This window comes from Pholis gunnellus (assembly GCF_910591455.1).
Source record: "Pholis gunnellus genome assembly, chromosome: 6".
Lineage (NCBI taxonomy): Eukaryota > Metazoa > Chordata > Actinopteri > Perciformes > Pholidae > Pholis > Pholis gunnellus.
Genome location: NC_136532.1, coordinates 5,321,998 through 5,349,656, shown reverse-complemented (window position 1 = coordinate 5,349,656; position 27,659 = coordinate 5,321,998). Strand labels below are relative to the sequence as shown.

The following is a 27,659-nucleotide window of genomic DNA, read 5'->3' as shown; positions in this document are numbered from 1 at the left end:
TGCAATTTCCCCTTAAATAAGTGACAATATTGTGGTTAACGGCAGCATCCCAGTGAAGTTCCTCCTGGTGAACTCTGTGGCCCCCGACATCATTGTGCCAAGTTTGCACCTCACATGTGATGCCGTGGCTCACGGCTCCCATGAGCTCATTTACTGTCCACAAGACCGTTTAGCACACCGGCGCCAATTGTGTGCGAATCCCGAGCTCGGTGTGTTTGCCATTGGGAAAAACTAAATTGGCGCGATACCATCAATCACGGGGGTCTGACTCACAGCAGCGAAGCTTCAGCTGCAGAAAAAGAGATGCTTGTGCTTTCCCCAAATCACATTACACGTTTTAACTTCGGGTTATCCACTCGGGTTCTTAGCGGACATTTGGAGAACGCACAACACCTCAGCGCCGATCACGTCCTGTTGATTTGAGTGTTTATTGTTGTGAGGAAACCACGATTACAGTAATTGCAGGAGACTAGGAGAAGTGATGATGATAATTAATCTTTTTCTAATTGGTCCTCTGGCGCAGAGCATCCTTTGTTGCAGTGAGTGAAGTACTATTAAGAGGAGGGCAGCAGGCTGAGAGTACAGTTTAAATTACAGTGATGGGGAAAACTGCCAGAAACTCATCGAAGCAAAAAAACATAAGGGGCAATAATGAATCCCAGACACACACACACACACACACACACACACACACACACGGTTTGATAGCAGAAAGTGATTCCTTGCAAACGTTTTAAAGTGGTTTATTAAAAATACGGTATAAATAAATATGACTCTTCTGTTACATAGTAGGTTACATCATTAAGATGAGACACTTGAATACACTTTTTCTTCAGTACAAAATGATTCCGTAACATTATTACAGTGGTTTTGTGTGAGCGCATTTTCTCGTCTCCCATAACTTGCCAGAGCGGTAGCTTTCATTTACAGTAGATGCATCATTACAGTGTCAGACCACCAAGGCCTACAGTAGGAACAAGTCATGTAAAATACTTCTTAAAAGGTATGTGGACCAATCAGATCTGTTTGACTGTAAGGGGAACCTGTGATACTGGAATTTGAATCACTGAGGGGAAGCTGGGTAGAATACGGAGTCGATTTGGGTCATTTTTTTTAGATCAGTGCCTTGATTGTTTTTTGTACGATCTTCTTGAAAATATATAAATAATGTGCATAGTAAAATAATAAAAAAAAAACATAAGAAAAAACAGTGCTATTATTTTAATCGGTGTGACTTGATCAGGCCTATAAATAACAGTTTTTATAGTAGTACAAAACCAGCCTTCTCAGAGTCCTGTTTAGATATACAGCCATGCTGGGATAATATTCAATGCCGCTATGTTAAAACAAAAACCTCACTTATTGACGATACATGCAACCCTCGTTTAAAGGTAACATGGAGTAACTGACCGTTAACAAAATACCTGAGTTACAAAAAGTGAATGTACTATAATATATATAATACAGAACAACAGTATAAAATCTGCACAATCAATGGAAATGCTCAGACCGTACATCGTGTTAGTCTTAGTAATTCACAGTTTCAAGCTGTTGTTAGCATCAACCTCCCCTCCGACAGTCTTAACCCATAATGGAAGGGACTTCGACGTGCATGAGGACCAGATAACAAGTGTGAGTGACGAAACGTACGTTAGGCACCAAACATAGGTGAAGGTTTACCACAACGACGAGGGAACTAAATCTGTCCCACCAAACGCAATACACAGCAGTGGCTGTACACCAGTGTTTGTGCAGATGCTGAATAACGTACTGTGGTGGTTTTCTGCTTTGACCATCCTTAAAGCTGCATCAGTCAATTATTAACAAACAAGTAGCAGAAGAACATAAGAGCAAGCTAACGCGGCCCTGACAGACAGTATCACAGCCTTTATGAACCTTTAAGCAAACGATTGCCTCGTTATTGATCCAGCAGACACAGAGCCACGTTACCACCCCCCCATTGGACCTGTGTTTCTGGCCATCTGGTTTAGCCCTCTCCAACTCTTGACAAGAAATGTCTTTAATGTGCTAAATGAGACAAAACAAATCTCCATAAAGCTTCAGAACTGGGTGATAATAAGTCCGTCACGTCAGGTCAAACATTACACATGACAGTGTAATTTGCTTCAGTATTAATTCTAAATATTGATTAATGCAGCTTTAAGCTGGTTCGTTGCAGCCTCATTTAAGTACAACCACATTATACTTAGGTAGTTATCAGAACCTGTAACAGCATTCTCCAACACATAATGGTTTGTGGAAGATCATACCCAGTACTGGTTCGTCTGCAGAGTGGGGGTGGCGGTCCTAATCATTTGGGAAGATGACACAGGGGAACCGTTCCTCCAAGTACTCATGAGCATGTTTGAATCAATGGTGTCGTAAGGTGAGGCCTGATTCTGTATGAGTAACCGATCGAGAACAGGGCTGCCTGGGCAGCTGGGGTTCAACGGAGTGACAGTCACGGTGGGAACGGTCGTGCTCCTCTGGGGCTGACCTAGGTAGGACGGACCGCTTGCGAGACCAGCGGAGGGTGACTCGTGTGGTGCAGCGGTGCTCTGCTTCCTTTGTCTGTGGTGTCGAAGAAAGACAACCAGGACTACGAAGATGACTATGAGCAGCAGCAGGGCGAGCAGCGGTAAGATGACCAGGAGCGGACTGGAGGTTTTTTGAGGGTAGGACTCTACACGTACGGGTGTGTTCCGAAAGGGAAAGTCCTCTGTTCCACGCGTTGGTTTGCCAAGAGTGGTGCTGAATATGCTAGTTCTGTTGAAGTTCCCCCAGCGGTTGCGTGTCATGAACTTTTGATTGTTTTTGCTCGGTTGCTGGGTGGAGAGGAAAGCTGTGGACAGGACTGGCGAAGCACTTCCGTTTCTGGAAGTCTGGATCGGTGTCTGAGGAACGGATGGTGTGGTTGGGACAGGGCTCGTCGTGGTCGGAAAAAGCGCTGGATCATATGGCACGACTGTAAAGTGGAACTCTCCTTTAGCAGGTTGGATGTTCTGAGCTTTCAGTAGGAACACCAGCGAGTCGTTTAGCTCTTGAACTCCGGTCATGTTGGCATTCAGCTCCAAGGCTACCTTCTCCTGCATCAGATCCTGAAAGGTGAAGGTCTCGAGTGGTACAGCTTTCCTTGACATTTTAGGTTTTGTCCGAACCACCTTCCCATACATTGGATGGGAGATCACCTCAAACACAGGGTCACTATCACTGATATTGGCCAGTTCAGAGGCATTAAGGAAGCTTGTGTTGAGTGTGAAGGCAATCCCATTGGGAATCCTCAAACCTTTCCCAACCTGGATCAAAGGTCTGACGGTTATGTTAAACATTTGGCCGCTCACATTTGCCTCTGAAGTGAAGGCAGTGAACTCAAAGCTGTCCTCTGCAGAGGTAAAGGAGATCATGTGGTAGGACAACCTTCCAGCCCGTAGATCCTCCTGTTTGAACTGTGTAGCCTCTTGGTTGTCCTTCAAAAGTTTGCCAAAGTTGGGAGGCCTTGTAATCTGGTAGCGAATGGTGATGTTTTTCCCGTTGGTCTGAGCTGCAAGGTTGTCTTGGGTCAGTGATACCGACGTCTTGCCTTGCTCCAGTGTCAATCCAGTGTAGTTGACCAGAGAAATGGTGATTTCGGTCACTTCTAGGTTGAAGAGTTTATATATCGGTTTATGATGGCCATCCGTGACACTGAAGTAGAACACCCCCGAGACAGAGCTTCCATCATGGATGAAATAGACGGTACGGTTATTGATCTGGGCCTGGGTGAAGGCCACTATCGACTCATCCAAACTTCCTTCCAGAGCTAGGTAACCATTGTTTGGCTTGCTAATCACAGAGAACTTGATATCCTCAGGAGGATTGTCTAAGTCTTCAACTTTGAGATTCTCAGGCCCGAGGGCTACTATATCCCCTTGTACCACCCTCAGACTGGGTGCTTTGGTTTTTAGCAAAGGCGACTGATCATTCACAGGCGTGATTGTGACGTTGAATTGCTCCTCAACGACATCGATGTCGTCCTCAGGGCGTTGCGCAGTTTTGCCTTTAGGATTCAGCCATGCGCTGAATGAAAAAGAATCGCGAGTTGTCTCAGAGTTGTCGTGCTTGTAGGTGATACCGTACTTGTTCACGATGAACTGGGAGAAGTTGGGTTTCTCCTTGGTGAGGTTTCTCTCACCGACCACTATGACACCGTGCTGAGGCAGAGATGTCACCTGGAACCAGACCTCATGGGAGCTCCGCTGAGATGTCGGCAGCTTGGACATCAGGTTGGTGGCATCCAGCTTGGATTCGTCAATGACGACACTCTTCCCTTCCGTCACCTCAGCACCTAGCATCAAGCAAACATTTCTTTAACCACCAAGGACGACATTGTTAAACATTTTAAAGTAATAACTAGAGACCATCTTGTGATGGGATCGCAACAGCTGAGACGCCAAATACGCCAGGGTTCGTAAGGTGGGGCGACCAATGACGCCTTCCGTACTTCTTACCCTCCTACTTCCGGCGCACTTGCTCTGACCCCACCCATCTTCAACCACGCCCTGGAATTTGATCTCAACTACACACCTTTGAAGTTTTGAGACTGCATCTTGCACGGCTGTGATGCTATTGTGGTCACACTATCGGCAAAGTACTTAAAAACACTTCTGTGGTAGTTCCTGCTACAGTAGGTGTCACCACATTTTGCCATGATGACACACACACACTCACACAAAGACTCACAAGATGAAAACAACACCAGCGTCGCTGTAGCGCCTGGTAAAAACATAAACAAGTGTAGGTTTTTAGCCATGCTAGTGACTTGGCTCAATGTAAATCTGTTGGTTGCCGTTTTGGTCCAGACTGAAATATCTGATATTGGACGGATTGCCGGATGAAGCATACCAACTTTGGCGATTCTCATGACTTTACCTCTCGCGCCACCATGAGGTTGACATTTATAGTTTTGAGTGAAATGTCTCAACAATCGGATGAATGAAAATTGGTAAACATCTTGTTGTATCGCTCAGCATGAATTTAATAACTCTGATTAAAAAAATATATATATATTTATTAATTTCTATGCAACCAAGTGCTTTACTCTCGTTCATACCTGTGTTTGCAAGCAGGACTGTGTTGTGTTCAGGTCCAGTATTCTCATAGGAAATGTCAATTCTGAAGATCTGGCTGTCCAGAGAAGTAGGCGGTGACGCCACAGAGAAGGTCACGGAGTCCATTGCTTCCCAGCCCACGGACTCGATGGGGGTTTGAATGTACACAACCTCTTTCCTGTCCACCTAAAAAAACAACAACAGGGAACCTCAGGGCGAACCGCCATCCAAAGATAAATTCACATCAACAAATTTGCACAACATGCAGATCAGCCACCCCCGAAAGTGAACTGATGGTTTAATCAAGTGCACAAACAGCTCAGTGGCCTAAATAATTCTTCACCACTGTGAAAGGCATTACCACGGCGTGTGTAAGATTTCATCATTAATTCAAATCTGCTTTGCTCAGCAGTAAATAAAGTGCACGGAGCAGCACAGCTTTAAATGTGTCATTTCATAATCCATCAGAAATAATTGATTACATAAAAGCTTTGCATGTTCCATTCAGCGAAAGAAGCGCAAAGGCAATTTCCTGAATGAGGATGCAGAATATCTATTATTAATACCGGGGAAATCTGGCAACCTTCCACATGAATGGAGTAATGCTTATTCTTAACCTGGTCCACATCCATTGTTTTTGAATAATCTTATGTAACCTGAGGGGAAAGTGTTGCTCTGACCTCTGGTTCTTCACTCACCATGTCTTGTGTGAAAGTGGAGATGTCCACCGTCAAATTATCCGGCTGCCTCGTCACCAGGCGCCCCAGCTTAGGATGCCGAATCACACTGAACGTAATGACGCGGGCCGAGGTGTTGCTGAAGTCATTGGTCACCGCTTGTAAACCCTCGTTTGTGATTGGAGTGGAAGAGCCTGGAGGAAAAGAGTGAAATTCAATCACGGTGAGTTACTGGATAATAGATCATGTTGTTCTTTATTGTCTGGTGTTCAGCTGAGCCGTCACCACACCGTTAAATCTCTCGTGCGGCTGCATCCGATGTTGAAAGTTTTCCCCACTCCGGAGGCGTTGCACATCTATTTAACACCAAATGATGCAAAACAAGCGCTGCGATGGGCCGACGAGAGTCCTTTGATGTGTCAAATTAAAGCTGCGCGGCAGACTTCACAGGCTTTTCTTTTTACAGCACCGTCTGACTGCAGTGTTACATAAAAATCCAAACAAGAACTTAAAAGTGGATCAGCTCGTTGCAGGCGCGGAATGCTTCCGCTCGGGGGAAATGTAAAGAGAGAGATCTCTCATGTGCAGCATGACGGGGACCGAATCTTTCTTTCCTTCTCAAGATGAATGACGCAGACTTCCATAGCTCAAGATTGTGAGGATCCTAAAAAAAGACTGCTGATAAGATGATGGAAGGCAATGATAGAAGAGAGGAAGAGGGGTCAAAGCACAGTGTAACTCATTCATCGCATGTCGTGAGCATTCATGGGAAAGTTCCCTCTTAGAGGAAGAGGGAGAGACGGGTTTTCTTGTCTCTTTACAATGAAAACCTACCTCGCTCTAGCTTTTGCACAACATGGGTTTTTTGCTATATTGTGAGATATTCGTGCAGCTTTTCGTGTAAAATGTAGAAATGCTCTCAGGAATTTAAACAAAATACTTAAAACAATCAATGTATGTTTCAAAAACTCCTGTGAGCTGTTTAGTCGATGCCTGAGAGATGAGAGACCACACACCATAAATATTCACTCTCTGATCCTAAGAAGAAGATTTCAAAATCCTACTTTTCGGAGTTGCTTTTAGTTAATAATGTGAGCTGAGAGAAATGAGCTGAACGAGGACCCTGCCATCAGGACCCTACAGGACCCCACCTTACAGGGACAGTTGTGGGCGACTGTGGCTCAGTGGTAGAGCAGAATCCTCCTATAATCAGAGGATCGGCGGTTTGATCCCCGATACAAGTATCCATTTACCATTTACAGTTCACCCAAAAATCAGAACTCCATAGGTTTCCTCTTACCTGTAGTGGTATTTATTAGTCCAGACTGTTTTAGTGCGAGTGGAGTACTTTTGGAGATATCATGAAGGAACTATGGTTGAAAGTAAATAGTTCCTAAATGAAACTGCTCACAACAAGGTCTGTGGATTATCTCGAGTAACCGCGTCATGACGAAAGAGACGACGCGGTTAAGTTTTGCCAAATGGATTTGTTTTTTTTTGCGCTTTGAGCACCGCAAGCCGACTGCCATGTAGTCCCATCGTGCTGGGAGAGAAGTGACGCCAAAACTATCTGGACTGATAAATACTGCTACAGCTAAGAGGGAAAATATGTAGTTTTGATTTTGGGGTGAACCGTTCCTTTAATGGTGAAGGCTGTTAGAGCTCTATGGGGCCTGAAAGGAAGACTCACACACGCTCAAAAACAATACCGCCCACTTTATTTTCCTACAAAACGTCATCATGTCCGCCCTCGCAGCCTCGTTGTGTAAACTCTCGCTCGTGTGCCCGCGGTGTTAGTTTGTGAACATTAATCCTGCTGAGCAAAAACGTGTAAGTATCGTAAACGTTTCTTTGCCTTATTTCCTGCAAGAATCCAAAATCAAATGGGAAAGATCCCATCGGCTTTATGTCGAGTGAACCGGTGTGATGCTAACTTCTTTACGTCAGCCCTGCAGCGCTCTATATTCCCACCATGGCCACGTTAACAGTAACAACACATCGCATTAAAAAAAAGCTTTGTGTGTTCAAAAAGAGCTTGAAATAATTCTCAGTAAATGTCCTCTCAAGAAGTCAGCAGGCCTATCAGCAGGCAACACCACAGCGACTTCCTGTCAGAACGCTTTCAGGTAATGAGGCACACGCAGCCATTCAGAGGGGAGGCTTTGTACAGTTTCACCCACACGTTTGAGGGCTTTACTGGAAAGAAGAAAAACATTAATCTCACCTCCACAGCGTGAAAGGGTTTCACGTCACCCCATCAAAACCCTTCATTGTCAGTTAAAGCCCCCCCCCCTCGCCTGGCACAAAGCACAGGGCGGCCTCAGACAGACAGTGGCACAGCTTTTCAAGTACCCTCTCACCCTGCGAGCCAGTTGGCAGTTTGCTGCCCTCACAGTGTCCTCTCCTTCTAGCTCAACACACCAGACCGATGGAAAAGCTCAGAAAAGCGTTCGCAGACACAGGCGACGTGCCGTACATCGAGATATTTCGCAGTGTCAGCTGATTCACTGCTGTTTGGGTGAAGTAATGACTTGGCTGTTGGAAAGGTGCTGAATTATTCAACCGAAGGAATTCTGAGCAGAGACTGCAGTCGGGCGGGTTAAACCTTACACGGCGTGTCACAAACACTTCAACTGAGCCCCAACAATAGAGACTAGAAAAGAGGAAATCAATACTTTGCTTTTGGATATTATTAGTACAAAATGTGTTGCTTCAGTTCATTTCCAGGAAGAGGGTGTGTAGTTTCATCACGACACAGAAGCATACAAAAAGAGAAATTACGCTTCAGCAATCTCATATTGAAGAGAGGACGGGGGGAAAAAAAGCTTAAAAAAGATGGTGATGATGATGATGATGATGATGATGATGAGCACAGGTAGGGAGTGTGGTTTGAAAACAGGAAGAGTAAAACTATCGAGGGACACACCAGCACATTGTTGGCTCTACTCAGAGGGAGAATTACCTGGAAACACCTTGAGCGGGCGGTTTGTCTCTAAACTGAGAACTAAGGCTCTGGCAGTGATGCTGAAGATCTGCCTGGGAGTGAAGTTCACGCCATCGTTGGCTTGGAAGTTGAATCCTCCAGACATGGCACCTGGAAATGCAATAAAAACAAAAAATCAAAAGAATCAAAAGCTGTCTAAAGCTGAGGCAAATGTGTTGGATTCAGTCTGCTGCAGAGGATAAAAGTTAGTTTTGTGAGCACGTATTTTCACTTTGTTCGTGGCAAATAAGCTGCCTCTGGTTTCTGCAAAATATACATAACAGGGAATATAGGGTCAATCAAAGTGAAGTGTCTCTACTAGTGCTCGAGTGTGTGTAATGTGTGTGACAAAGAAGGACACTCTTCAACATATGGTGGGGCGAGTCCTTTTACACACTATCACTGCGGTACAGGCTAAGAAACAAGTAGATAGGAATCAGAACAGTGAGCAGACAGCTGATCCCAGACTGACATCGTCTAACGCTGACATCAGAGTTGTAGTATTATCACCTCCAACCAGTCAGTCTGTGTGTGTCGTGGTTGCGAGTCATTTAACGGGCAATAAGGAGAGTTTCACAGTGCTGCTGCGGGATGACTAGGATTTCAGTTGACTCAAGAAGAGAGCAACTCAAACTGTCAACAGCATCCTCTAGTGGACGGCAAAGGAACAACAACAACAAGAGGACAGGGATCTACGGAAAACAAACATGGCATTGAATCCCAAGCATGACGGAGGATAAAAAGATGCTCATCACTCTTGTAGCAGTTCATTACAGGTTATATTTAGGAGAGTATTATTGATGAAATCAATGTCACAACATTAAAAAATCATCTTTTTCCAATAATGCATGGAACAGTCCAGCTGCTGCTTAAAGGGACAGTTCACACAAATACATAGGTTTCCTCTCACCTGTAGTGCTATTTATCAATCTGGATTGTTTTGGAGTGAGTTGCCTAGTTTTGAAGCTATCGCACATAAAGACTACTGTCCTCTCCATCAGACTACTCTTCTGGCTTCTCCAGTGTTGGGACGTGATTGTGCTTCAGGAGTTGATCTTACCTCTGTGGACAAACAGCAGCTGCCCCTGGTCTATGTGCTCCTGGGTGAAGTTGAGCACCGCCTTCATGGGGGCGCTCTTCAGGGCCAGGTGTCCGTTGCTGGGCGGGGTCACCATGAAGCGCACCCCCGCTGGGGGGGTGTCCAGGTCCTGCGCTCTCAGATCCTCCGGCCTGATCTCCGTCATGGAGGACACCCACACCTGGACACAAGGTGGACCCGACGGGTTCCATCTGTTATCTCTCCGTGACGACATGGACACATCCAGAGACATGAGGGGGGCATGTTTGACATGGCTCATGATGGAGGGGGGGGGGGGGCTAACAGGATTTGACAGCCAAATGCCAGTTTGACATTTATTTAGAGAGATGGAATGAAATGCTGTCAGATTCTGTTATAGAACGAGGCAAAACGACCTGGTGTGTTAAAGTTCTCCATTTCTTCTATTCTACATTTGGGGATGCCAGTCTTGGAAGAAATCACCCCTAATTCAAAAGTATCAAATAAGATTGTCCGTAGGACAGAACAGGGTCATGCCTGATGTACTTTCTGCTCAGATAGAATACAACTGAAAAGGAAGCGAGACACAAGCATGAGTCCCTGTCACTCATCGTCATCACGACCAACGGACCAGGATGCTGTGGGGTCCAGCTCAGAGGCTATTCCACATCTCTCTCTCTATTTCAAATGTCTCTCTCTCTCTCTCTCTCTCTCTCTCTCTCTCTATATATATATTTCACATCTCTCTCTCTGTCTCTCCCTCTCTCCCTTCATTATCCACTCTGCACTTCCTCTGCCAACCAAGCAGCACTGCTGTGAAAATCATGCCCAAACTGAGGCGCCTAAAGGCGTCGAGACGATAACAAACCCGTGGAACAACGTCACTCAGGTCCACGTTCGCGTAGGACATCTCAGGACTAAATATATCCAGGCGGGCTTGCAGTGAGTGTCGGCGCTCCCATGTAGATTCAAAAGCCTCGAGCTAACGCGAAGGAACAGAGGAACTCATTGACGCGCGGAGCACCGAGGCTGCTGGACCGTGCAGACACTTGGCAACAAAAGGATGAGCCTCTCCACTCCGGAGCAAACTCTTGCATAACGCGCCGTCCCTCATGCAGGTTGTGATTCCACAGCTTCTAAAATGTGATTAGTTGAAGAGGCTTTTATCACAGGAGACATTCTGACTCGGCCTAATAGGACGAGCACAGGTGTTACTAATAATATGAATGTCTATGTTCTACCACTGCTGTTCTACTATTACTTCTGTTATTACAGTGTCCCATGGCACCGAGCCAGCATTAGCTTACAATTGGAGTTTCTAGCCACCTGGTGCAAATATTCACTCTGCTAAATGCTCCATTGTGTTCACCAGATAGTCGCTAACTCTGTCGGCGGGAAATGAACAGTGAGCGAGCTAAGCTACCAGCTACTCTGCATTAAATGAAGCTTCACTACACTGAAGATACAGAGACATGCAGCAAGCTAAGCTACATTAAATGAAGCTTCACTACACTGAAGATACAGAGACATGCAGCAAGCTAAGCTACATTAAATGAAGCTTCACTACACTGAAGATACAGAGACATGCAGCAAGCTAAGCTACATTAAATGAAGCTTCACTACACTGAAGATACAGAGACATGCAGCAAGCTAAGCTACATTAAATGAAGCTTCACTACACTGAAGATACAGAGACATGCAGCAAGCTAAGCTACAGCAACGTGGTAAAAGTAGTTTAACTACATCAAAGAACTAACCAACTTCATTCCAAGTCAATGCTATTAATAGGAAAATGAATATTATATATATATATATATATTTTACATAAATGATATAATTCAGATTTTATGATATAATTAGAGATGACCAAATCACGTTTATACAGCTGATGCAGATGAGCCATATCAGTCGATACGCAGTTATACCGATAGCAGACGCATACAAGACTCCAGACTGACTTTTATTCACCAAAATAATTACAACCGTCCCGAAGTCAGTCTGCAAACCGTCAAAAAAATCGAAACCATATCCCTGTACATTGTTATCGTCACCTATCCATGTCATTTGCAAAGAAAGTATACAATTCCAATTAATAACATTTCTATTTAAATAATTGCTTTGATTAAAAAGTGAATCTTGGCATTAGTAGTTTTAATGATGTGTTATAATGATGATGCTTAGAGCTTGTGTTATGAAGTTAAACAGGTAACACAAAAAAAACATTTTACGAGACCACATTTGAACACATCATGATCGCGTTATAATTTGCCTTAGAATGAGCTTGACTGCCTCATAATGTAACTCAATGCAACCTCAGAAGAAGTAAAGAGAATGATCATTATGTTTGACACTATGAGGGACAACTTTCACAAAAATGTTGATTATAGCAAACTTAAGTTTCCTGTTGGAGCAGGTTTTATTAGCGAGCCGTGTTGAAGAGCAATGCAGCCACAAGATTTGCAGTTTTCTTTGGTGTGATCACAGTTACATCTCGGTGTTCACAGTTAACATTATTGGAACTTCCCCACCGCTGCTCTATGACAGTTGGTTAATGAGAGAAAGCTCATGAAATAATGATCACAGCAATGCAGAAGTGAGCAAAAAAATGGCCCTAAAAGGCCGTGAATTAGAGGTTTGGGTGTAACTGGCAGTGAGCTGGCCTCTCACTCAGCTGGAGGTGTTACTTACTGGAACAGAAGCACAAGGGTACTTTTTCAATTAGCACCTGCAAACCCCACATCCACCCACCACATGGGGACACATCGGTCCCACAGCATAACGTCCTCCTACGTGAGAAGACTTGCCACATGTGTGTGTGAGTGTGTGTGTGTGTGTGTGTGTGTGTGTGTTCATCTAGCAGGAAATGACTCCGATAATCCCCCCTGTTTAACAGGAAGTCACAGCGGGATCAGTCTGTGGAACAGCATCAGCGTGACTCAGCGAATTCAAAGAAGAGACACGTGAGATCCCCTGAGGGGGTCGAGATCAATCGGGACGCTTTAGTGATGGAGAGGACGGTCGAGTTGAAACAAACTTCACCACACTCACATCTTTGATCCGCTGTGATTGAAGTCTCGACTGCCAAACCTCAGCTGTTTTGATGTTTGTGGAGGTGCTTTAATAGACTTGTGGTTTTCACCTACAGTAGTAGTTTGGAAGGTCAGAGACAGACATGGAAGCAAAGCAATGTACTGCTATGCTGCTATGGGGGGGGCACAGGTAAAAAGTATTTTAGACACCTAAAAGAGAGGCCCGCCCCCCAAAAAATGATCTATTTCAGTTTTAATGTCGGCCATATTTATATTCTCACCGTTTTATCTTACAACCAGACAGCCCTTTCCAATCAGGAACTGAAGCAGTTTAATCAGTCTTTGCTCTCACCAAAGCCACCAGACTCCACACAATCATTTTACCTGGCAGAACACAGGATTGGTTAGTTAGTTTGTATTATTGGGTGACTTAAGTCAGTTCGGATTCACCAAAGTCTCACAGTAACACAAACTGAGGAACTGATCGAGCCAGTAGGCCTGCGGCTCCTCCTCCAGGTCAAAGGACTATTTGTTTTTTATGGAGTCTGGTGTCCTCGGCGAGAGCATAGATAACCGTTTCAGTTCCCCCGTCAGAAAGGGTTCTCTGACAGCAAGGTAAAGCAGTGGAAATATTCTGAATATAGAGTACACTCAAACTGATAAGTGATTATTTGTCGGTGGGCCTTCTTGAGGTGACTCACACACGTGTTGCTGCCGCCCCTGTCCACAGCAGCACATCGCTTTGCTCCTGTGCTAGTACTCCTGTAGTAATACACTGACTATGGAGAAGTAGCTCATTCAACTCCACTTCAAAACATCCAAACTATCCCTTTAAGCTCCCTTCCTGTTGTCAGGAGGTCACATAAAATAAAGACTAAATTTGACTTTAGGCGAGACTCTGCTCTCAGCTTTATGTGACAACACAATAGCTTTTACCCCCACAACTACAAAACCTAAACGTTTGTACTGGGTTATATTTACATTACTCAAGTTATTTGTTGGTTTTTCATTGGATCGTGTTTCTTTTGTCCTTTTGTTTCATCTTTGACTAAATAGTTTGTGTTTTTGAGAATCTATCCATTTCACAAGAGATCATATTTCATCTTGGGGTTGTATTCAGCGTTTGCCAATCTTACATAACACGCAGAGACAATCCATGTGGCATAAATGATGAATACAAATCTGACGAGTCCTTTTAAAATATAAACATCAAAGCCGTTACCAAACTAGCTCTCCAATAAACATATTTTGGAATGAATAAATGACTGTGACTGTAAGGGGAGCTGTTAATCTCTCAAAACGGGTTCATGAAGAAGTGCAGTGGCAGAGAGCCACCTTGTGGACAAAATCCAGACCTTTCACCAAACATCTAGTGAAATAACGACTGTATGAATGAATCATGGTTTCTAGTGACAATCGGCAGAAATCATAAGAAGTTACCCTTTTAAAAATATCCACAGTTCCAAATTAAAAAACAACTTTAATTCATCCGGCTTCCTGATGAACTTCAGCGGGTTTCTCTGAGTCCCAGAGGAATTCCAGGCATTTGGGGCAAAGCCGCACAGACAATAGAGACCTATACTTCAGCCTCTCTCTCCAGCTGGACCGCTCCCAACTCCCGCTACTCAAGCTGAAGTAGCTGCTCAGCACATGGACACACGCAGGACAACCTGATTTCTTTAGGACCAACGTATTTTAAGAAGTGCTTTTCACCAAGGAGTATTAAATAAGCAGCGGGGTTTCTTTGGATGAAGGTAGAGACGACTGGAGGAAACTGGGCCGCACCGAGGCCGACGTGGTCACAGTGTTCACTATTTCCAGCCCGTGCCATCATGCCACTCAACACTCACGTGAAATGGTGTAAATACGAGCGACATATTTTCAGCAGCGGGACCTTCTGTCTGTGTTATGCCTGTGGGTTATTTTCCATTTGATCTAAACTCTTTTGCATTCATTAGAAGCCTTGGAATTTATTTCCAGTCAACCCGAACTACAGCAGCTGCCTCTTCACTTCACTGGCGGCCGACCCAGTAAAAAAGTAGTGCTTTATTTTAATAGCAGGATAATTAGTTTGAAAGCTTAACACTTTAGCACCACAACAGGCTTTCCTACAAATCCCAAGCACCATCAAATGTCTGTTCTGTGCTGCCAGCTTCTCTGGACTCTCCTCTGCATAGCAAACATAGTTTCTCTAATCCAGCCAGCCAGCCATGGCAACTTGCACCACTGCCCACATGAAAACTGTCTGACAGTAAGTTATGGTGCCAGACGTGCTAGTAAAAAAAAAGAAGTTTAAATATAGAGCAGCAGTGCCGACTCACCCTGAGGACCCTGTTGGCTGTAATAACAGGAGGCTCGTCGTTGACAGCTGAAACCTGGATGTACACCGTCTGGGCCGCGCTCTGCTTCCTCAGGCCCGTGTCGTTGGCCTCCACGGTGAAGCAGTCGGCTGAGGTTTCGCTGCCGTCGTGGACGTAGTAAATTAATTCGTGCTCCACCTGATTAAACAAACCACAGAGGTAATTGGGGGAGAAACTGAGATTAAAGTTGTGAGGGTTATTAACTCCAAAATGTACAAAACACTGTGTAGGTTTATGACCCTCATCGCGCGACATGGCACGCATACAGGGACAAAAACACATCAGTGCTTTGTACAATATTAGAAATCAATTAGCAGCACAAACGTGACAAAAAAAATCAAAGCAAGACCCAGAGATTCCAGCCAAGTTTGAGATGAAAAGGGGGTTAATGCTATTTTTCCCTTCGTTTAATGTTGTGATTTAATGAATTCATTTTGCTACTTTTAGGTTACAAAACATTTTAAAAAATGCCTGCAGATTAGAATCAAATTTGAAAAAACTCATTGTGTAAATTGGCAGTGGACATGACAAGAAAATGCAGCGGTTACTTACCAATAACAATAAAAAAGCAGTCTAATCAAATTATTGTTAATATGGCTATGACATAATTTAATTAGGAATGCATTTAGGTTACAAAATGCCTTCACTCTTTGGTCAAATGCCTGTAAAATAGCAATGATTATAGCAAAAAACAGACATAAACCTCAAGTGTTAGTTATATCACCACCACACTACATCTAATTATTAATCCAGCAATCAACTGCTGCTCTATTGCTATTTTTCTGTAGCAACCATAGGAGCGTCCGTCAGGATATCTCACCTGCCTCCTGGTGAAAGAGGTTAAGGCCACACCGGGATGTCGCGAGTGCTCAACGTGACCGTGCCGCGGGGGCTCGGTCAGACTATACAGGAAGTTGATTCCTGAAAAGTGCCGGTTGGCGACTTTGAGCACGTCCTGGGTCAGCGCCTTGGACGCGCCCTCGTTCAGGGTGAAATTGGAGACCTGCAGCGGAATGAGGCGTGGGATGATGTCGACAGACATCCTGATGCCGGTGACGTCCGTGACCCCGTTGGTGGCGTCCAGGACGAATGTGTCACTCACTCTGTCGGGCTCCGCCTGCACGTACTGGATGTTCCCGCCGTTGACGTCCTCTTGGGTAAACGTCTTGACAGGGGACTGCTGGGTTCCTATGTAGCTTCCCTCCGCCTCGACGAAACGCCGGAGAAAGCCATGAGACGGGACCACCTTGACCGTGAATGTAATCTCTGATGGCAGGTTGTCCTCATGAGTGACCTGCAGCGATCAGAAAAAACATATTCACTGGTTAAATGTGAAATGCTCCACGCGCCACTACCGCTTAGTCTTCATTCTGGCCTTGATGTAATGTGGCATCTGTGTAAAACAAAGACTGGTCAGCATTCGGTTTCTGCCATTTCAGAGGCCTTAAAAAGCAGAGCAGTAGAAACTGGTCTTTCACTGGAACATCAGGGTGATATTGTCCTTTTATTATAGTTTAGATTATCTGACACCATGACTACACCACAACATGCAGGTTGTTTGAAGATAGATTTTAAGAATCAGATTTTGAAAGCTCTCAACATAAAATGTTTCAAATAAAACATTGTGCTCACATTCCACCAGTATACACATCATTGTTATTAATAACAACATTACAATTCTTAACATTATTAGCCTCTGTAAAGGTGAGGATAGTGACAACTGGTTAAATATTAAAGGAAAACAATATTAAAAAATTGAAATATTAATTTAAAATGGTATTGGCCTTCAAGATGGCCATCATATAATTGGAACCAAAATATAAATGGATGATTAACTACTCTCAGTCTGTCTCTCTTCTGAAACACTCACCTCTAGTTTAGTTCCGCTGATCTTCACTGGTTTTCCCTCCTCCACCAGCAGGATGTTGTGATGCAGCACAATGGGTGGCCTCTGATGACTTTCCAGGTAAACCTTCACGTTGATCCTCACTGCCAGCTGAAGACCTTTAGCGTTCACTGTTAGGTTGAAGGAGTCTGCGAGGTGTTTGCTGTCATTGTGCCGGTAGGCGATCAGCCCGGCCCTAAAGTCAGACTGCGAGAACGACTCCACCTTTGTTTCATTGCGATACATTGCCCCGTACCTGGGAGACCCATCTAAATTGAAGACGACCTCCTGGTCGTCTCTGATGTCCAAATTTGATACGACGCTGAAGTTCCTTGTGGAAAATGTTACGGACCGGCCCTTCTGAACCAGCAGGCCGGTGTTGTTGCCGGCCCTCAAGAAAGGCTCATGCGCACTGATGTCTAAAAGGCTCGATACGAAATGCTTTCCGTCCGAGACGAAGAGCACAAACCTGCCCGTGCTCACACCCTTGTGAATGAACAACACTCGCTTTTCCTCCAAATCCTTCTGTCGGAACTGAAACAGCCGATGAGTGGTGTCATTAACCAGCACTAGGTCTCCCATCGGGATTCCACGCCGAGTGTAAATCAACTGTCCGTCATCAAAATCTGAGTCTGCATCATGATAACGCAAATCCTCTACAGTGAGTATCTTCTGTCCATCCCTTACTACATGGAACACTTTATCAATAACACGGACAGGCTTCTGGTCATTGACTAGCTGAATAGATATGTTGAAAACTCCTTCTTTGGAGCCGATATCATCTACTGTGATCGAGGATTTGAACCCTTGGCTGGTGGAGGCTATAAAAGTGAACTCGTCTTGCGTTGTTTCACTGTCATCGTGGATGTACATTATCCGTTCCCCTAATATATCCTGGTTACTAAAGGTTAAGATGTTGTCGTAGCTAGCATTGGAATTTGACTGGCTAATACGGGCCAGCTTCCCATGTTTGGGGCTGCTTATTACCGTGTAGTACATATCCTTTGTGCTCAAAGTCTCTGCAAACAGGTCGTCTTTCGTGATAAATTTACTTTCTCCCTCTTGTAGTGAGAGTCCGTCATTTCTCATGAACACGCTGTTGACATCAGCTTTAATGGAAAACCGAAAGTCATAGTACTGTGACTGAGCGTGTTTGGAAACCAGCTGAAATTTGAACCTGTCACTTGTATCTTCATAAGGCCTGTCGACGAGCTCGTAATGCACTTTTAGATCGGTTACATCTTTTTGGCTAAAGGTTGAGTTCTTCCCCAAGACTGTGGCGTCGAGCAGGAGCTTCCCTTTCTTTGGTGTGGTGAGAACCCGGTAATGAATGTTTTCCTCTGAGAGGGTCACGCCTTCAGCTGTGGCAAAAAGATGCTCAGAGTCCAGTGTCACTTTTCTAATTTTATCCATGTCAATCATAACATTCCTCACCAGGTGGTACTTTACCCACTTCACAGTGATTGGAAAGAGTATTTCAGTGGTTGCCGTTGCAGCCACATTAACTTTGCTCTTAAAGTAATCAGTGGCATTGGATGTCTGGATCTCTTGATAGGTGCTTACATACCTCAGGCGCTCTTTTTCGAGAAGTCTTTGGGAAAACGAGTCAGTAGGCCTCCATTCACCGCTGGAGTGAAGTCTTTGGAGTTCTCCATACTGAGGGGGTTCAATGATATCAAACCGGATGTCTACAACTTGTTTCACAGCATTGGTTTGCACAGCCAGCTGCTTTGAACCAAGTATAGCCGCCTCTCCTTGAATGATCTCAAGGCCTGTGTTGTTGGCAATCTTATACTCCAGCGCTACAGCCATGACCCTTAGGACTACAGTGTTGCTGACCTTTTCCCCATCGCTAACTCTAAGAACTATCCTTGAGTTTCGAACCCCTGCGTGAACATAGAACACCTTCATTTCCTCCAAGTCTAAATATGAGAATGAGGTCACTGCTTTGCCAGGGTTGTTTTCAATTTCCAGATATCCTGCATCAGCATTCAGGTTCCCAAGCACAAAGAAGACAAGGTCGGTATAGCTGCTGTCAATGTCTGTGGCTTTCAGGACATCAGTGGTGAGGCGTTTCTTTGAGTTCTCCAACAAGACAAAGAGATTTCCTTCAGGGAGACTCAATTCAGGTGCATCATTGGTGGGTGTCAAGGTAATATTGTAGCGGTACAATTTGCTGCTCTTCAGATAATCAGGAACTTGCTTTCTACTGTTAGAATACATTGAGAACATGAAGAAGTCATCTGGTTCCTCTGAGCCTCCATGGATATACATCACTCGTCCGTGCCAAAGGTCCAACATGCTGAAGGTGTTCTCCTCTTGGTCCTGATCGACATCAAGCCTTATCTGACCACGAATTGGTTGCTCCCGGATTCTGAAGATGATCTGGGACTGTCGAATGCCAAGCTTCTTGAAGTCTAAGAGTACCTTGATGTGTTTGGCATCGAGAGATGCTCGACCGCCTTCCTGAACCACAAGGTTTTTGAGCTGCACAAAATTCGAGCCGTACTTTTTGTCCAAGCCCCTTGCGAGGGTGGACGTGTGAAGTGACGGTGTTGGTGTCACCAAGCGAAAGAACGGTACCGGAGCACTTGTTGGACTCACAGTGGTCGAGGGTTCTGGTTCTTTCTCTGGCTCACAACCAACCGAGATATCCTTAGTGACTACCGCGTTGGAGAGACCGGTTTTCACTCCATTGACTTCAATATTCTTCAAACATCCTTTAAAGGAACCTCCTCTAACACGCTTTCCAGACACAGAGACCAGCCCCACCTTTCTGACTTCGGATCTAGTGCCATCATCGATACCTCCAACAAAAAGATTACCTTTAAGCTGAAGCCCCTTTGAACCAGAGCTAATGCTGCTTTTCACTATCTCTCCATCAACAGTAAGCTCAAGGCTTTTTGAACTGAAATGCAACTTGACAGAATGCCATTTCCTGTCATTGATGAATGTGAGGGCTCGAAGCTCGGTTTTGGTTCCACCTTTCCCAACAATGGCCACTGGCAAACCTTCCTGAATCTCAACAGCAACAAAGTCCCCCTCTCTGGCGGAATTGTAAAGGATAATTCCCTCTTTGGCTGAAGTGTGCACAACACACTCGAATATCGCTTCCTGCTGGGTGTTCCAGGTTGGAACAGAAATGTAGGCCTTGGAGCTGAAGAAGCTGATAGGGTCCTCCTCGGTGGCAAAGAATTGGGGACTGCAGCCTAAAGACACCTCATGGACATTCTTGAATCCGGTATATGGCCTCAGTGATGACAACAAGTCGTGTTCGTTGAAGACCACCTCGTCCATGCAGCCTCGGAAGCCGATCAGGTCTCTGGGGAGGTAAAGTCTGCCCAGGCCTCCTGCGCCTCCAACATAGAGCCCATCCAAAATGTGGAGCTCATGATGGGAGCCTGGCAACTTTATATCTGTGTGAGAGTTCTTGTCGACAGTCAGAGTGACGTTGTGCAGCACATGGCGGACCTCCACAGAGTGCCAGGCCAGGTCATTGAGCTGGGTGCCTCTCTCTGACTGTAACACCACCTCCCCCGATCCAAGGTCCAGTTTCAGCTGAGGGAAGAAACAAAACAACAGGATTACAAATTATGCTATATTGCATGAATAAAAAGGTAAATGTACATGCTGATTTTAGAAGTAATTCCATTTAAAATCAGGCTCATCAGTTATGAATAGATATTTTTTGTTATGTCCCACATTCAGAATGATTGCTGTTAGGTTGGCGACGTGCCTCTTGGAATGGTAGTGTTGGTCAGATAGTCCACCACTCGAAATACCTCAAGAACTATTGGATGATATGCCATGACATTTTGGTACAGACATTCACGGTCCCTAGACGATGAAGCCTCCTGATTTGATCCCCTAACTTTTCCTATTGCACCACCACACATTTGTTAGTGGTATTTTTGTTTCTTTAGTAACATTTCATAACTGTTGCACGGATCGCAGTTCAATTTGGTACTAAAATATCAGTTGTGCGCAGAAGAGGAATCCTGATGGCCTCTGTGATGCCTCAACTGTTCTTAATATTACCGTTAAACTAATGTTGAATAAAATGTCTCGATAACTACTGGAGGGATTACATTTTGTAGACGTTCATGACCGCCTCAGGATAAATTGTAATTACTTTGGCAATCCTCTAATATTTCATCTAGCTCCATTATCGGGTCACGCCAAACTACTATGGTGAACATCGTAAACACTACACCCACGAAACATCAGCATGTTAGCAACCTCCCTGTAAACATGGCTGACATTAGCATTTAGCAAACAGCAGAGTACAGCCTCACAGTGCCTTTAGCATAGCTGTAGACTCTTGTTTAAAAATGCATGTACAGGTTTCAACTGTTTGGTATGATTATAAAGAGTGTTAAAAAATTAAATTTTAATAAATAGTTATCCATCATTACAAATTAAATGATCTTAGAATATGTTCATTGTATCAGATTAAATAACAGTTTGTATAACCGTAAGATATTATGGCTTAAAAGACTTAAATGACTAACTGCAGACACCGTGACACCTGGAAAGGGAAACGCAGTAATTAGACTGCTTGTATTATGATGTCACCTGTTGTTATAACAGTGAGCTTTGTCTGCGATTTAAAGCAGGAAGAGAACGATCATCTCCTTGCCTACAGCTATGTCCGCAGAGCATCATGTCACCATCTCAAACTAACGCTGCATTTAGGTGACGTGCTTGTCGGGGCTTGCTCCTGAGTCCCTGCTATTCATGCGTGGGCTTCCAGGGAGCGACGCTCACGTCTGACTCACATGGAATGAGACCCCGAGCCCGAGGATAACTTGTGCGAGTGAATAAAGCATCGTTTGGTGACCTGTGCCAGTTTAAGGAACGGGGGACGAGCAGCTCACTCCTCATGCTCACTGAAAAATGCAATGCAGTTGTGATTCATTCCCGGTAGCACCAACAGAAGCATTAGCCACAAGGATTTCTCAAGGAGATTTGATGCACAAAAAGATATAATGCATATCTCAGGACTTCCTGTGTTTCTTATGAAAGTGTCTGCATATTAAATAAAAAGCTTCCCACAGTACGTCTGTCCATTCTGTGTGCTGATCTGGCCTGGCAGAGCTGCTCACAGGATGCTTTACAAGCAGTTTTGAGGTGACAAATGTATTTCACCGTTAAATCCTCCCAGCACGACTCGGGACCCACAACAATCCTAAATCCTGTAGCTGTGCCCATAGTAAGGATAGTATGTCATTAAATTAGAAGCAAATTGCCAGAGGTGTGCAATGCATGTTATTTTTTAAAGGCATATGAATATTGTGGCAATATTAGTACTTTTTTTAAAATTTGAATAAAAGGTGCTAAATTTGAAATTCAGAGAATTTTCATCGAAGCAAAAAAACTACAGTGCTTTTTTATATTACAGTATATATCATTATATAAAGATATAGGCTATAATATATGTCCATTAAATCAGAGCTGAAATGATTAATACATTTGTCAAATTAATATTTTCTTACAAACATGTCTTCTCATATATGAAGAGTTGCTGCTTTACTTTGTTCTATATTATTCTAAATTGAACATTGGACAGTTGGTCAGACGTCACAAGACATTTAAAAAATGTTAACATAATAATGACAATTACTCAATATATATAATAATCTTAAGTCTCAGCCCTTTATTACATTATATTATTGAGTGTTTATAGTTGCAAAAAAAACATACAAGCGCATACAAGCAGTACGGATAGATGAAGAAGATTATGAAATTGTTGGGAGAGGCGGTACGAGGCAGAGCAAATCACCTGGCGAACATGTACAGTATCACCACACAATGATCACTCCATTACTCAAACACAAAGATCTGCTGCTTTCATAATCCCTTTAGTTTCCTCTGTGACAAGTGACTGGTATGGAGTTAACACTCAGCTGACACCAGGCAGGCTTGTCCGCTTGTGTTACTGTGTCGAGAGAGTGACACCGTCAACGGCCATGGAGCCACGCTTAAGGCTGTTATAGTGTGTGTGTGTGTGTGTGTGTCTGTCACGTCTTTCCATAAGCGTGCATGTGATCAAGCACGAAAGATGATCCGTGTGTATTGCATGCGTGTGTGCGGTCATGTGTGCCTGAACGTATATGCTCATGCGCTGGGGGCCACGGATGTACCCACCTGCAGGCGACCGGCGTGGAGCTCCAGCAGGAAGTAGTCGGTCTGGCCGGCGGCCAGGAACAGCAGGCCGCCGGGGCTGGAGGTTCGGAAGCGAATGCGCAGCGCGTTACGGTCGGACGACTCGGTCGCCTTGAGCTGCACGAAGCCGTCGCCATAGAAGGAAGCTGGAGAAAGAGACATCAGAGAGAAGGGGGGGGTAGATTTAAAACATAAAGACAAAGGGAGGACAAAGATGGAGAACGTGTGTGTTCAAACCGTGGTGCTCACTGTCTCATGCAGCCTGATGAATAAATGGTGAACACTAGGAAACAGTAAGTACAGTAGCACAACACACAGCCAGTCAAGTCAAGCATTGTGGTCTTAATATAGCCAACATGTGACATTTAGATGTAAAAGTCAGGCTATTCATCATCCTGCTTGTTCTTTAGAAGTAAAGTGTGTATGTGTGCACGAGAAGCACACACACACACACACACACACACACACACACACACACACACACACACACACACACACACACACACACACACACACATAAATACAGCACACTGCACAATAAATTATACCTCGCCCCGATTTAAAAGAATGCTTGTAAGATTCTCTGCTGGGCTTCGCCCTTCCTTCCTGGTGGGCCTGCTGTGTTTGCGGACTGATAATTTACACGCATCACAAGTACGACAAGAGTGCAATTATGAAGTTTACGTGCAGAGTAATAACCTCCTCTGTAGGAGGACACGCAACGTGGCGACAGAATTGCAGGATTTGTTTGTGTCTGCTCGAGAAAGTTGCTCGCGGACTGTCCGGATCGGTGGGGATGACATTGCTTTTGACTTTAATGCCACAACAGAGGCGGAGGATGCGCACGGGGAGCTCGGAGGGGAAGTGGGACGTGTTCGGGCCTGCCCTGCCCTGACAGGAACCTTCAGACTGAACATGAAAGGCCCTGACGTCCCCACAGCAGCTCGTGTTCCAGAAACAACTGTGGCGGACGGACCCAGCTGTTTCTCCTAACCTCACCTCCCAGCCATCTCGTGTCGCCCTGTAATCTGGCCCAGCGCGCTCTGAAGTACACTCTGAAGCGCTCTCTGAAGCGTAGCTCTGAAGCGTAGCTCTGACGCGGAGCTCTGAAGCGTAGCTCTGAAGCGGAGCTATGAAGCGCTCTCATCCCGGCCCCTCGTGCCCGAGCACCAGCAGCTCGCTACTTAACGAGCTCCGCGGCTCCCACGCATATTAAAAGAAAAGGTTAACGGACGTCTTGGCCTCTCGCGAAAGGAACGTGGCTGTTCCACGCTTGATATATCTGTAGCTCGTGACCCGGGGGCGAGAACAGCGCACCGCTAATGGAACAGAGTGACTCACCGGGGAGGCTCGATACAGTTGATGTGAGCTAATGCATTGTTGTTACTCCTAAAAGGGTTAATGCACTAATTGGCTCGGGCGAATCCAATCTGTACGGACTGTGCAGCATGGATCAACTCAATTAAACCAGTAAAGCATGTAAATCAGCCCTTCAGCCACGTCGACATGCAGTCAGCAGGAGCTGATTGAGACAAAAGACTATAAATCAAGCTCAGCGTGTCAAACGTGACACGTTGTTTATAACATGCACTTAGACTTTGAAATATATATTTTTATGTGCAAAATAAAAAAACATGTATATTGTATATACCGATTAGCAGAAGAGAGTGGTTTGTTCTCTAATGCCTTCTCAACATAATTGGCTGATTTGACCCATTTACGGAATCAATTTTTGTATCTTTCAGACGAACAATTCCTCCAGACTGATATATCGCCCAGTTTCAACATACCACATCTCAACTGGGCCTTTGAAGATCTTCTCAGATGAATTATGAATGACATCATTTTACAAATTGCAAATGTATACAGTTAAGGTTTGGTTAGGTTTATCATAACAGAGGAATCTTTTGTAGGATGCAACTACTTTCATTATCAATTACGCTGACAATTGTTTCTTGATTCGACTATGAATGCCAGACAATTGTGAAAAATCGCAATTTCCTGAATCTTGTTTTGACCGACCAACAGTCCAAAACCTAAAACCATTCAGTTCACCATCAGACAAGACAAACACGCAGCGCATTACCACGACTGAGAAGCTGGAACCAGTGGATATTCTGCTTGAACAGTGACTTGAAACAATAAATCAACTGTCCAAATTATTCATTTTCTTTCAACTGACTAACCCTGGCAGCCCTCGAATCTTATTTATGATTAAAATAAGAAAAAGAAAAATACCTCATCAAGCCCACAGCTGCAAATCAAACTGATCTTGTCTTTTGATTAAGACTCATTGAGTTATTAATCACAATAAATACATGTCTAGTCAAACAAGAGACTACATGTTCTCCAGCTAACCTCACACGGCTGCGTATTTGTGCTCACCCAGAGAGCAGCACTGCTTTGCACCAATTCACACAGAGAAGTGAATAATCAAGTAAAGGGCAGACACAAGCTTATATTTAAAAACATATATCCTCCAGGTGCTTGTTTTTTTTAAATTGAATTTTTTGAAACTAAAGACAAATAAATAGGGTAGTCATTCCTGCTGTTTGTTTAAATGAAATGAACTTTAATTAACAGTAGTCAGGTGTTAAACACTGGCCCACAGAAACAGCATCCAGCGTGACTCGTCCTTCCTCTGACCCAGAGTCAGACTGACTGTCCTTTCTCACACATCATGTTCATTCATCTGACTGGCTCTGCTCAGCGGGGAAGGGAGCATTTCCGACAAAAAAAAAAGAAGAAAAAACTGGCCAAGAGGAATGCAATGACATTTGTTCCCTTAGATTCGCAGGGATGGACATGGATGCTCAATTGTATTTCGCCGGTTGTCGCGGTGACGTTAAAGCCATATGATTGAGCGTCATGTTTGGTTAGAAGAAAAACAACACAAATAGGTCTTCCCCACAGTTTACTGGATTCTTGAAAAGCTGGGAAAAGATGGAGAGACAATCTCAGCTTTCTGTTGTTTTCGACATACTTGGCTACTCGCGTGCTGAAACATGGACATGTTTAGGGTGAGGAAGGGGGGGGGGTGTAAATGAAAGAGCAGTGTGCACTGCCAGAAAACAATACCCACACATAAGCAGAATAGGTGTGTGGAGGTTGTTCTGTAATCTGCATGTTTCTGGGGGGGACATTTCACAAAGAACAAAGCCAGTGACCTTTCAGCAAACACCCGCTTCCATGTAATTTGAGGGCTGAGAGCAGCGCTCAGCACTGTGGGCTCAGGTCTACACAACACAACAACGGACCGACTGAAGAGCCTCTTTGGGTGTTTTGGTGGACTTTTCATGCCACTCTGGAATGCTGATGCATTGAGGTGAAACAAATGTCTATACTGTAGTTATTGTTTTTCAATAAAGGATATGGTGAGACTGAGTCATGGTGAAATAATTCCTGATTATCCCCGGGGAGGGAAGGCAGAGCCTGGATGAATGCTGAATTTAGATGACAGATGCATGGGATCAAATCAACCAGAGAGGCTAATGAATGCCCACATGGATGCAAATAACATACATCTGAAGCTGTGACTCATGAACAGCCCCCCCCCCCACACACACACACACACACACAGTTCTCTCGACGCCTGTCCATTTCTTTGATTTCAATTTGAGTGTGCTGTTGTCACACAGTCAGATTGCATCACAGTCCCATTTGCGCTGCTCCCTGTGATAAGGTAAGAAGAGGCAGTGCACGTACTGCGCGTGCACCGCGCACGCACATATTATCCCAAGTCATTTATCTGAGATAAACACTGATGTTAATGGCCTCATTAATTTGAGAAAATCATGCAGAATCAAGCTGCATAACAAAAAAAATCTAAACATGACCATCTGTCGTTGCTGTATGAATGAACCCACCAGCCTGACCTCATTCACGGTCTGATCGATGCTGTCGAGGTTAACATTTTTAAGACCCGTGAACCTCTACAGCAACTCAACAGGAAACATGTAACAATCGTCGGTAAGGTGATACAGCGAGCCTGCTTTTTGGAGGCGCTGCTCGTGATGATACAGAAATAGTCTGCTTGAAGCCTGCACATGAAGGAAATCACTGTCAGCCATTCATGATCATGTGTACTGACCACTGAAGTGGTGGTTATAACAAGTCGCCTTCAGGGTGAACGTAATTCCTCCGTAAACTACAAAACACCTGGAGGAAACTCGTCAACATTATCCACTATAATGATATGGTTTTGAGAGTAACACATCGACATTGAAAGCACCATCAAATTAGTTTATCCCTCGTTTGTTTTCATTGAAAAAAAAGAAAATTAAAAAGGTGTAAAAGTTGTTACCTCCCGACGCCAGCTCGAGCAGGAGCGACCACCAGAGCAGACCGCGGAGCCACAACTTCTTCTGGGTGTTTTGAACAACAGGGTCCATCTTTGTTCTCCCGGTGGGAACGCGA

At 44.5% G+C, this 27,659-nt stretch overlaps 1 protein-coding gene across 1 annotated transcript; it reads right to left on the bottom strand.

The window, feature by feature from the left end:
• Nucleotides 1–786: 786 nt before the first annotated feature.
• cspg4ba (chondroitin sulfate proteoglycan 4ba) lies at nucleotides 787–27,634 on the bottom strand (the record flags this gene model as incomplete). The annotated part of the gene is made up of 10 exons (XM_079162155.1): nucleotides 787–4,324; nucleotides 5,090–5,273; nucleotides 5,786–5,958; nucleotides 8,727–8,858; nucleotides 9,808–10,006; nucleotides 15,155–15,331; nucleotides 16,014–16,487; nucleotides 17,064–20,636; nucleotides 23,226–23,389; nucleotides 27,547–27,634. 10 exons carry the CDS (start codon nucleotides 27,632–27,634, stop codon nucleotides 2,265–2,267), a joined length of 7,224 nt encoding a protein of 2,407 aa, XP_079018281.1. The 3' UTR covers nucleotides 787–2,264.
• Nucleotides 27,635–27,659: the final 25 nt, after the last annotated feature.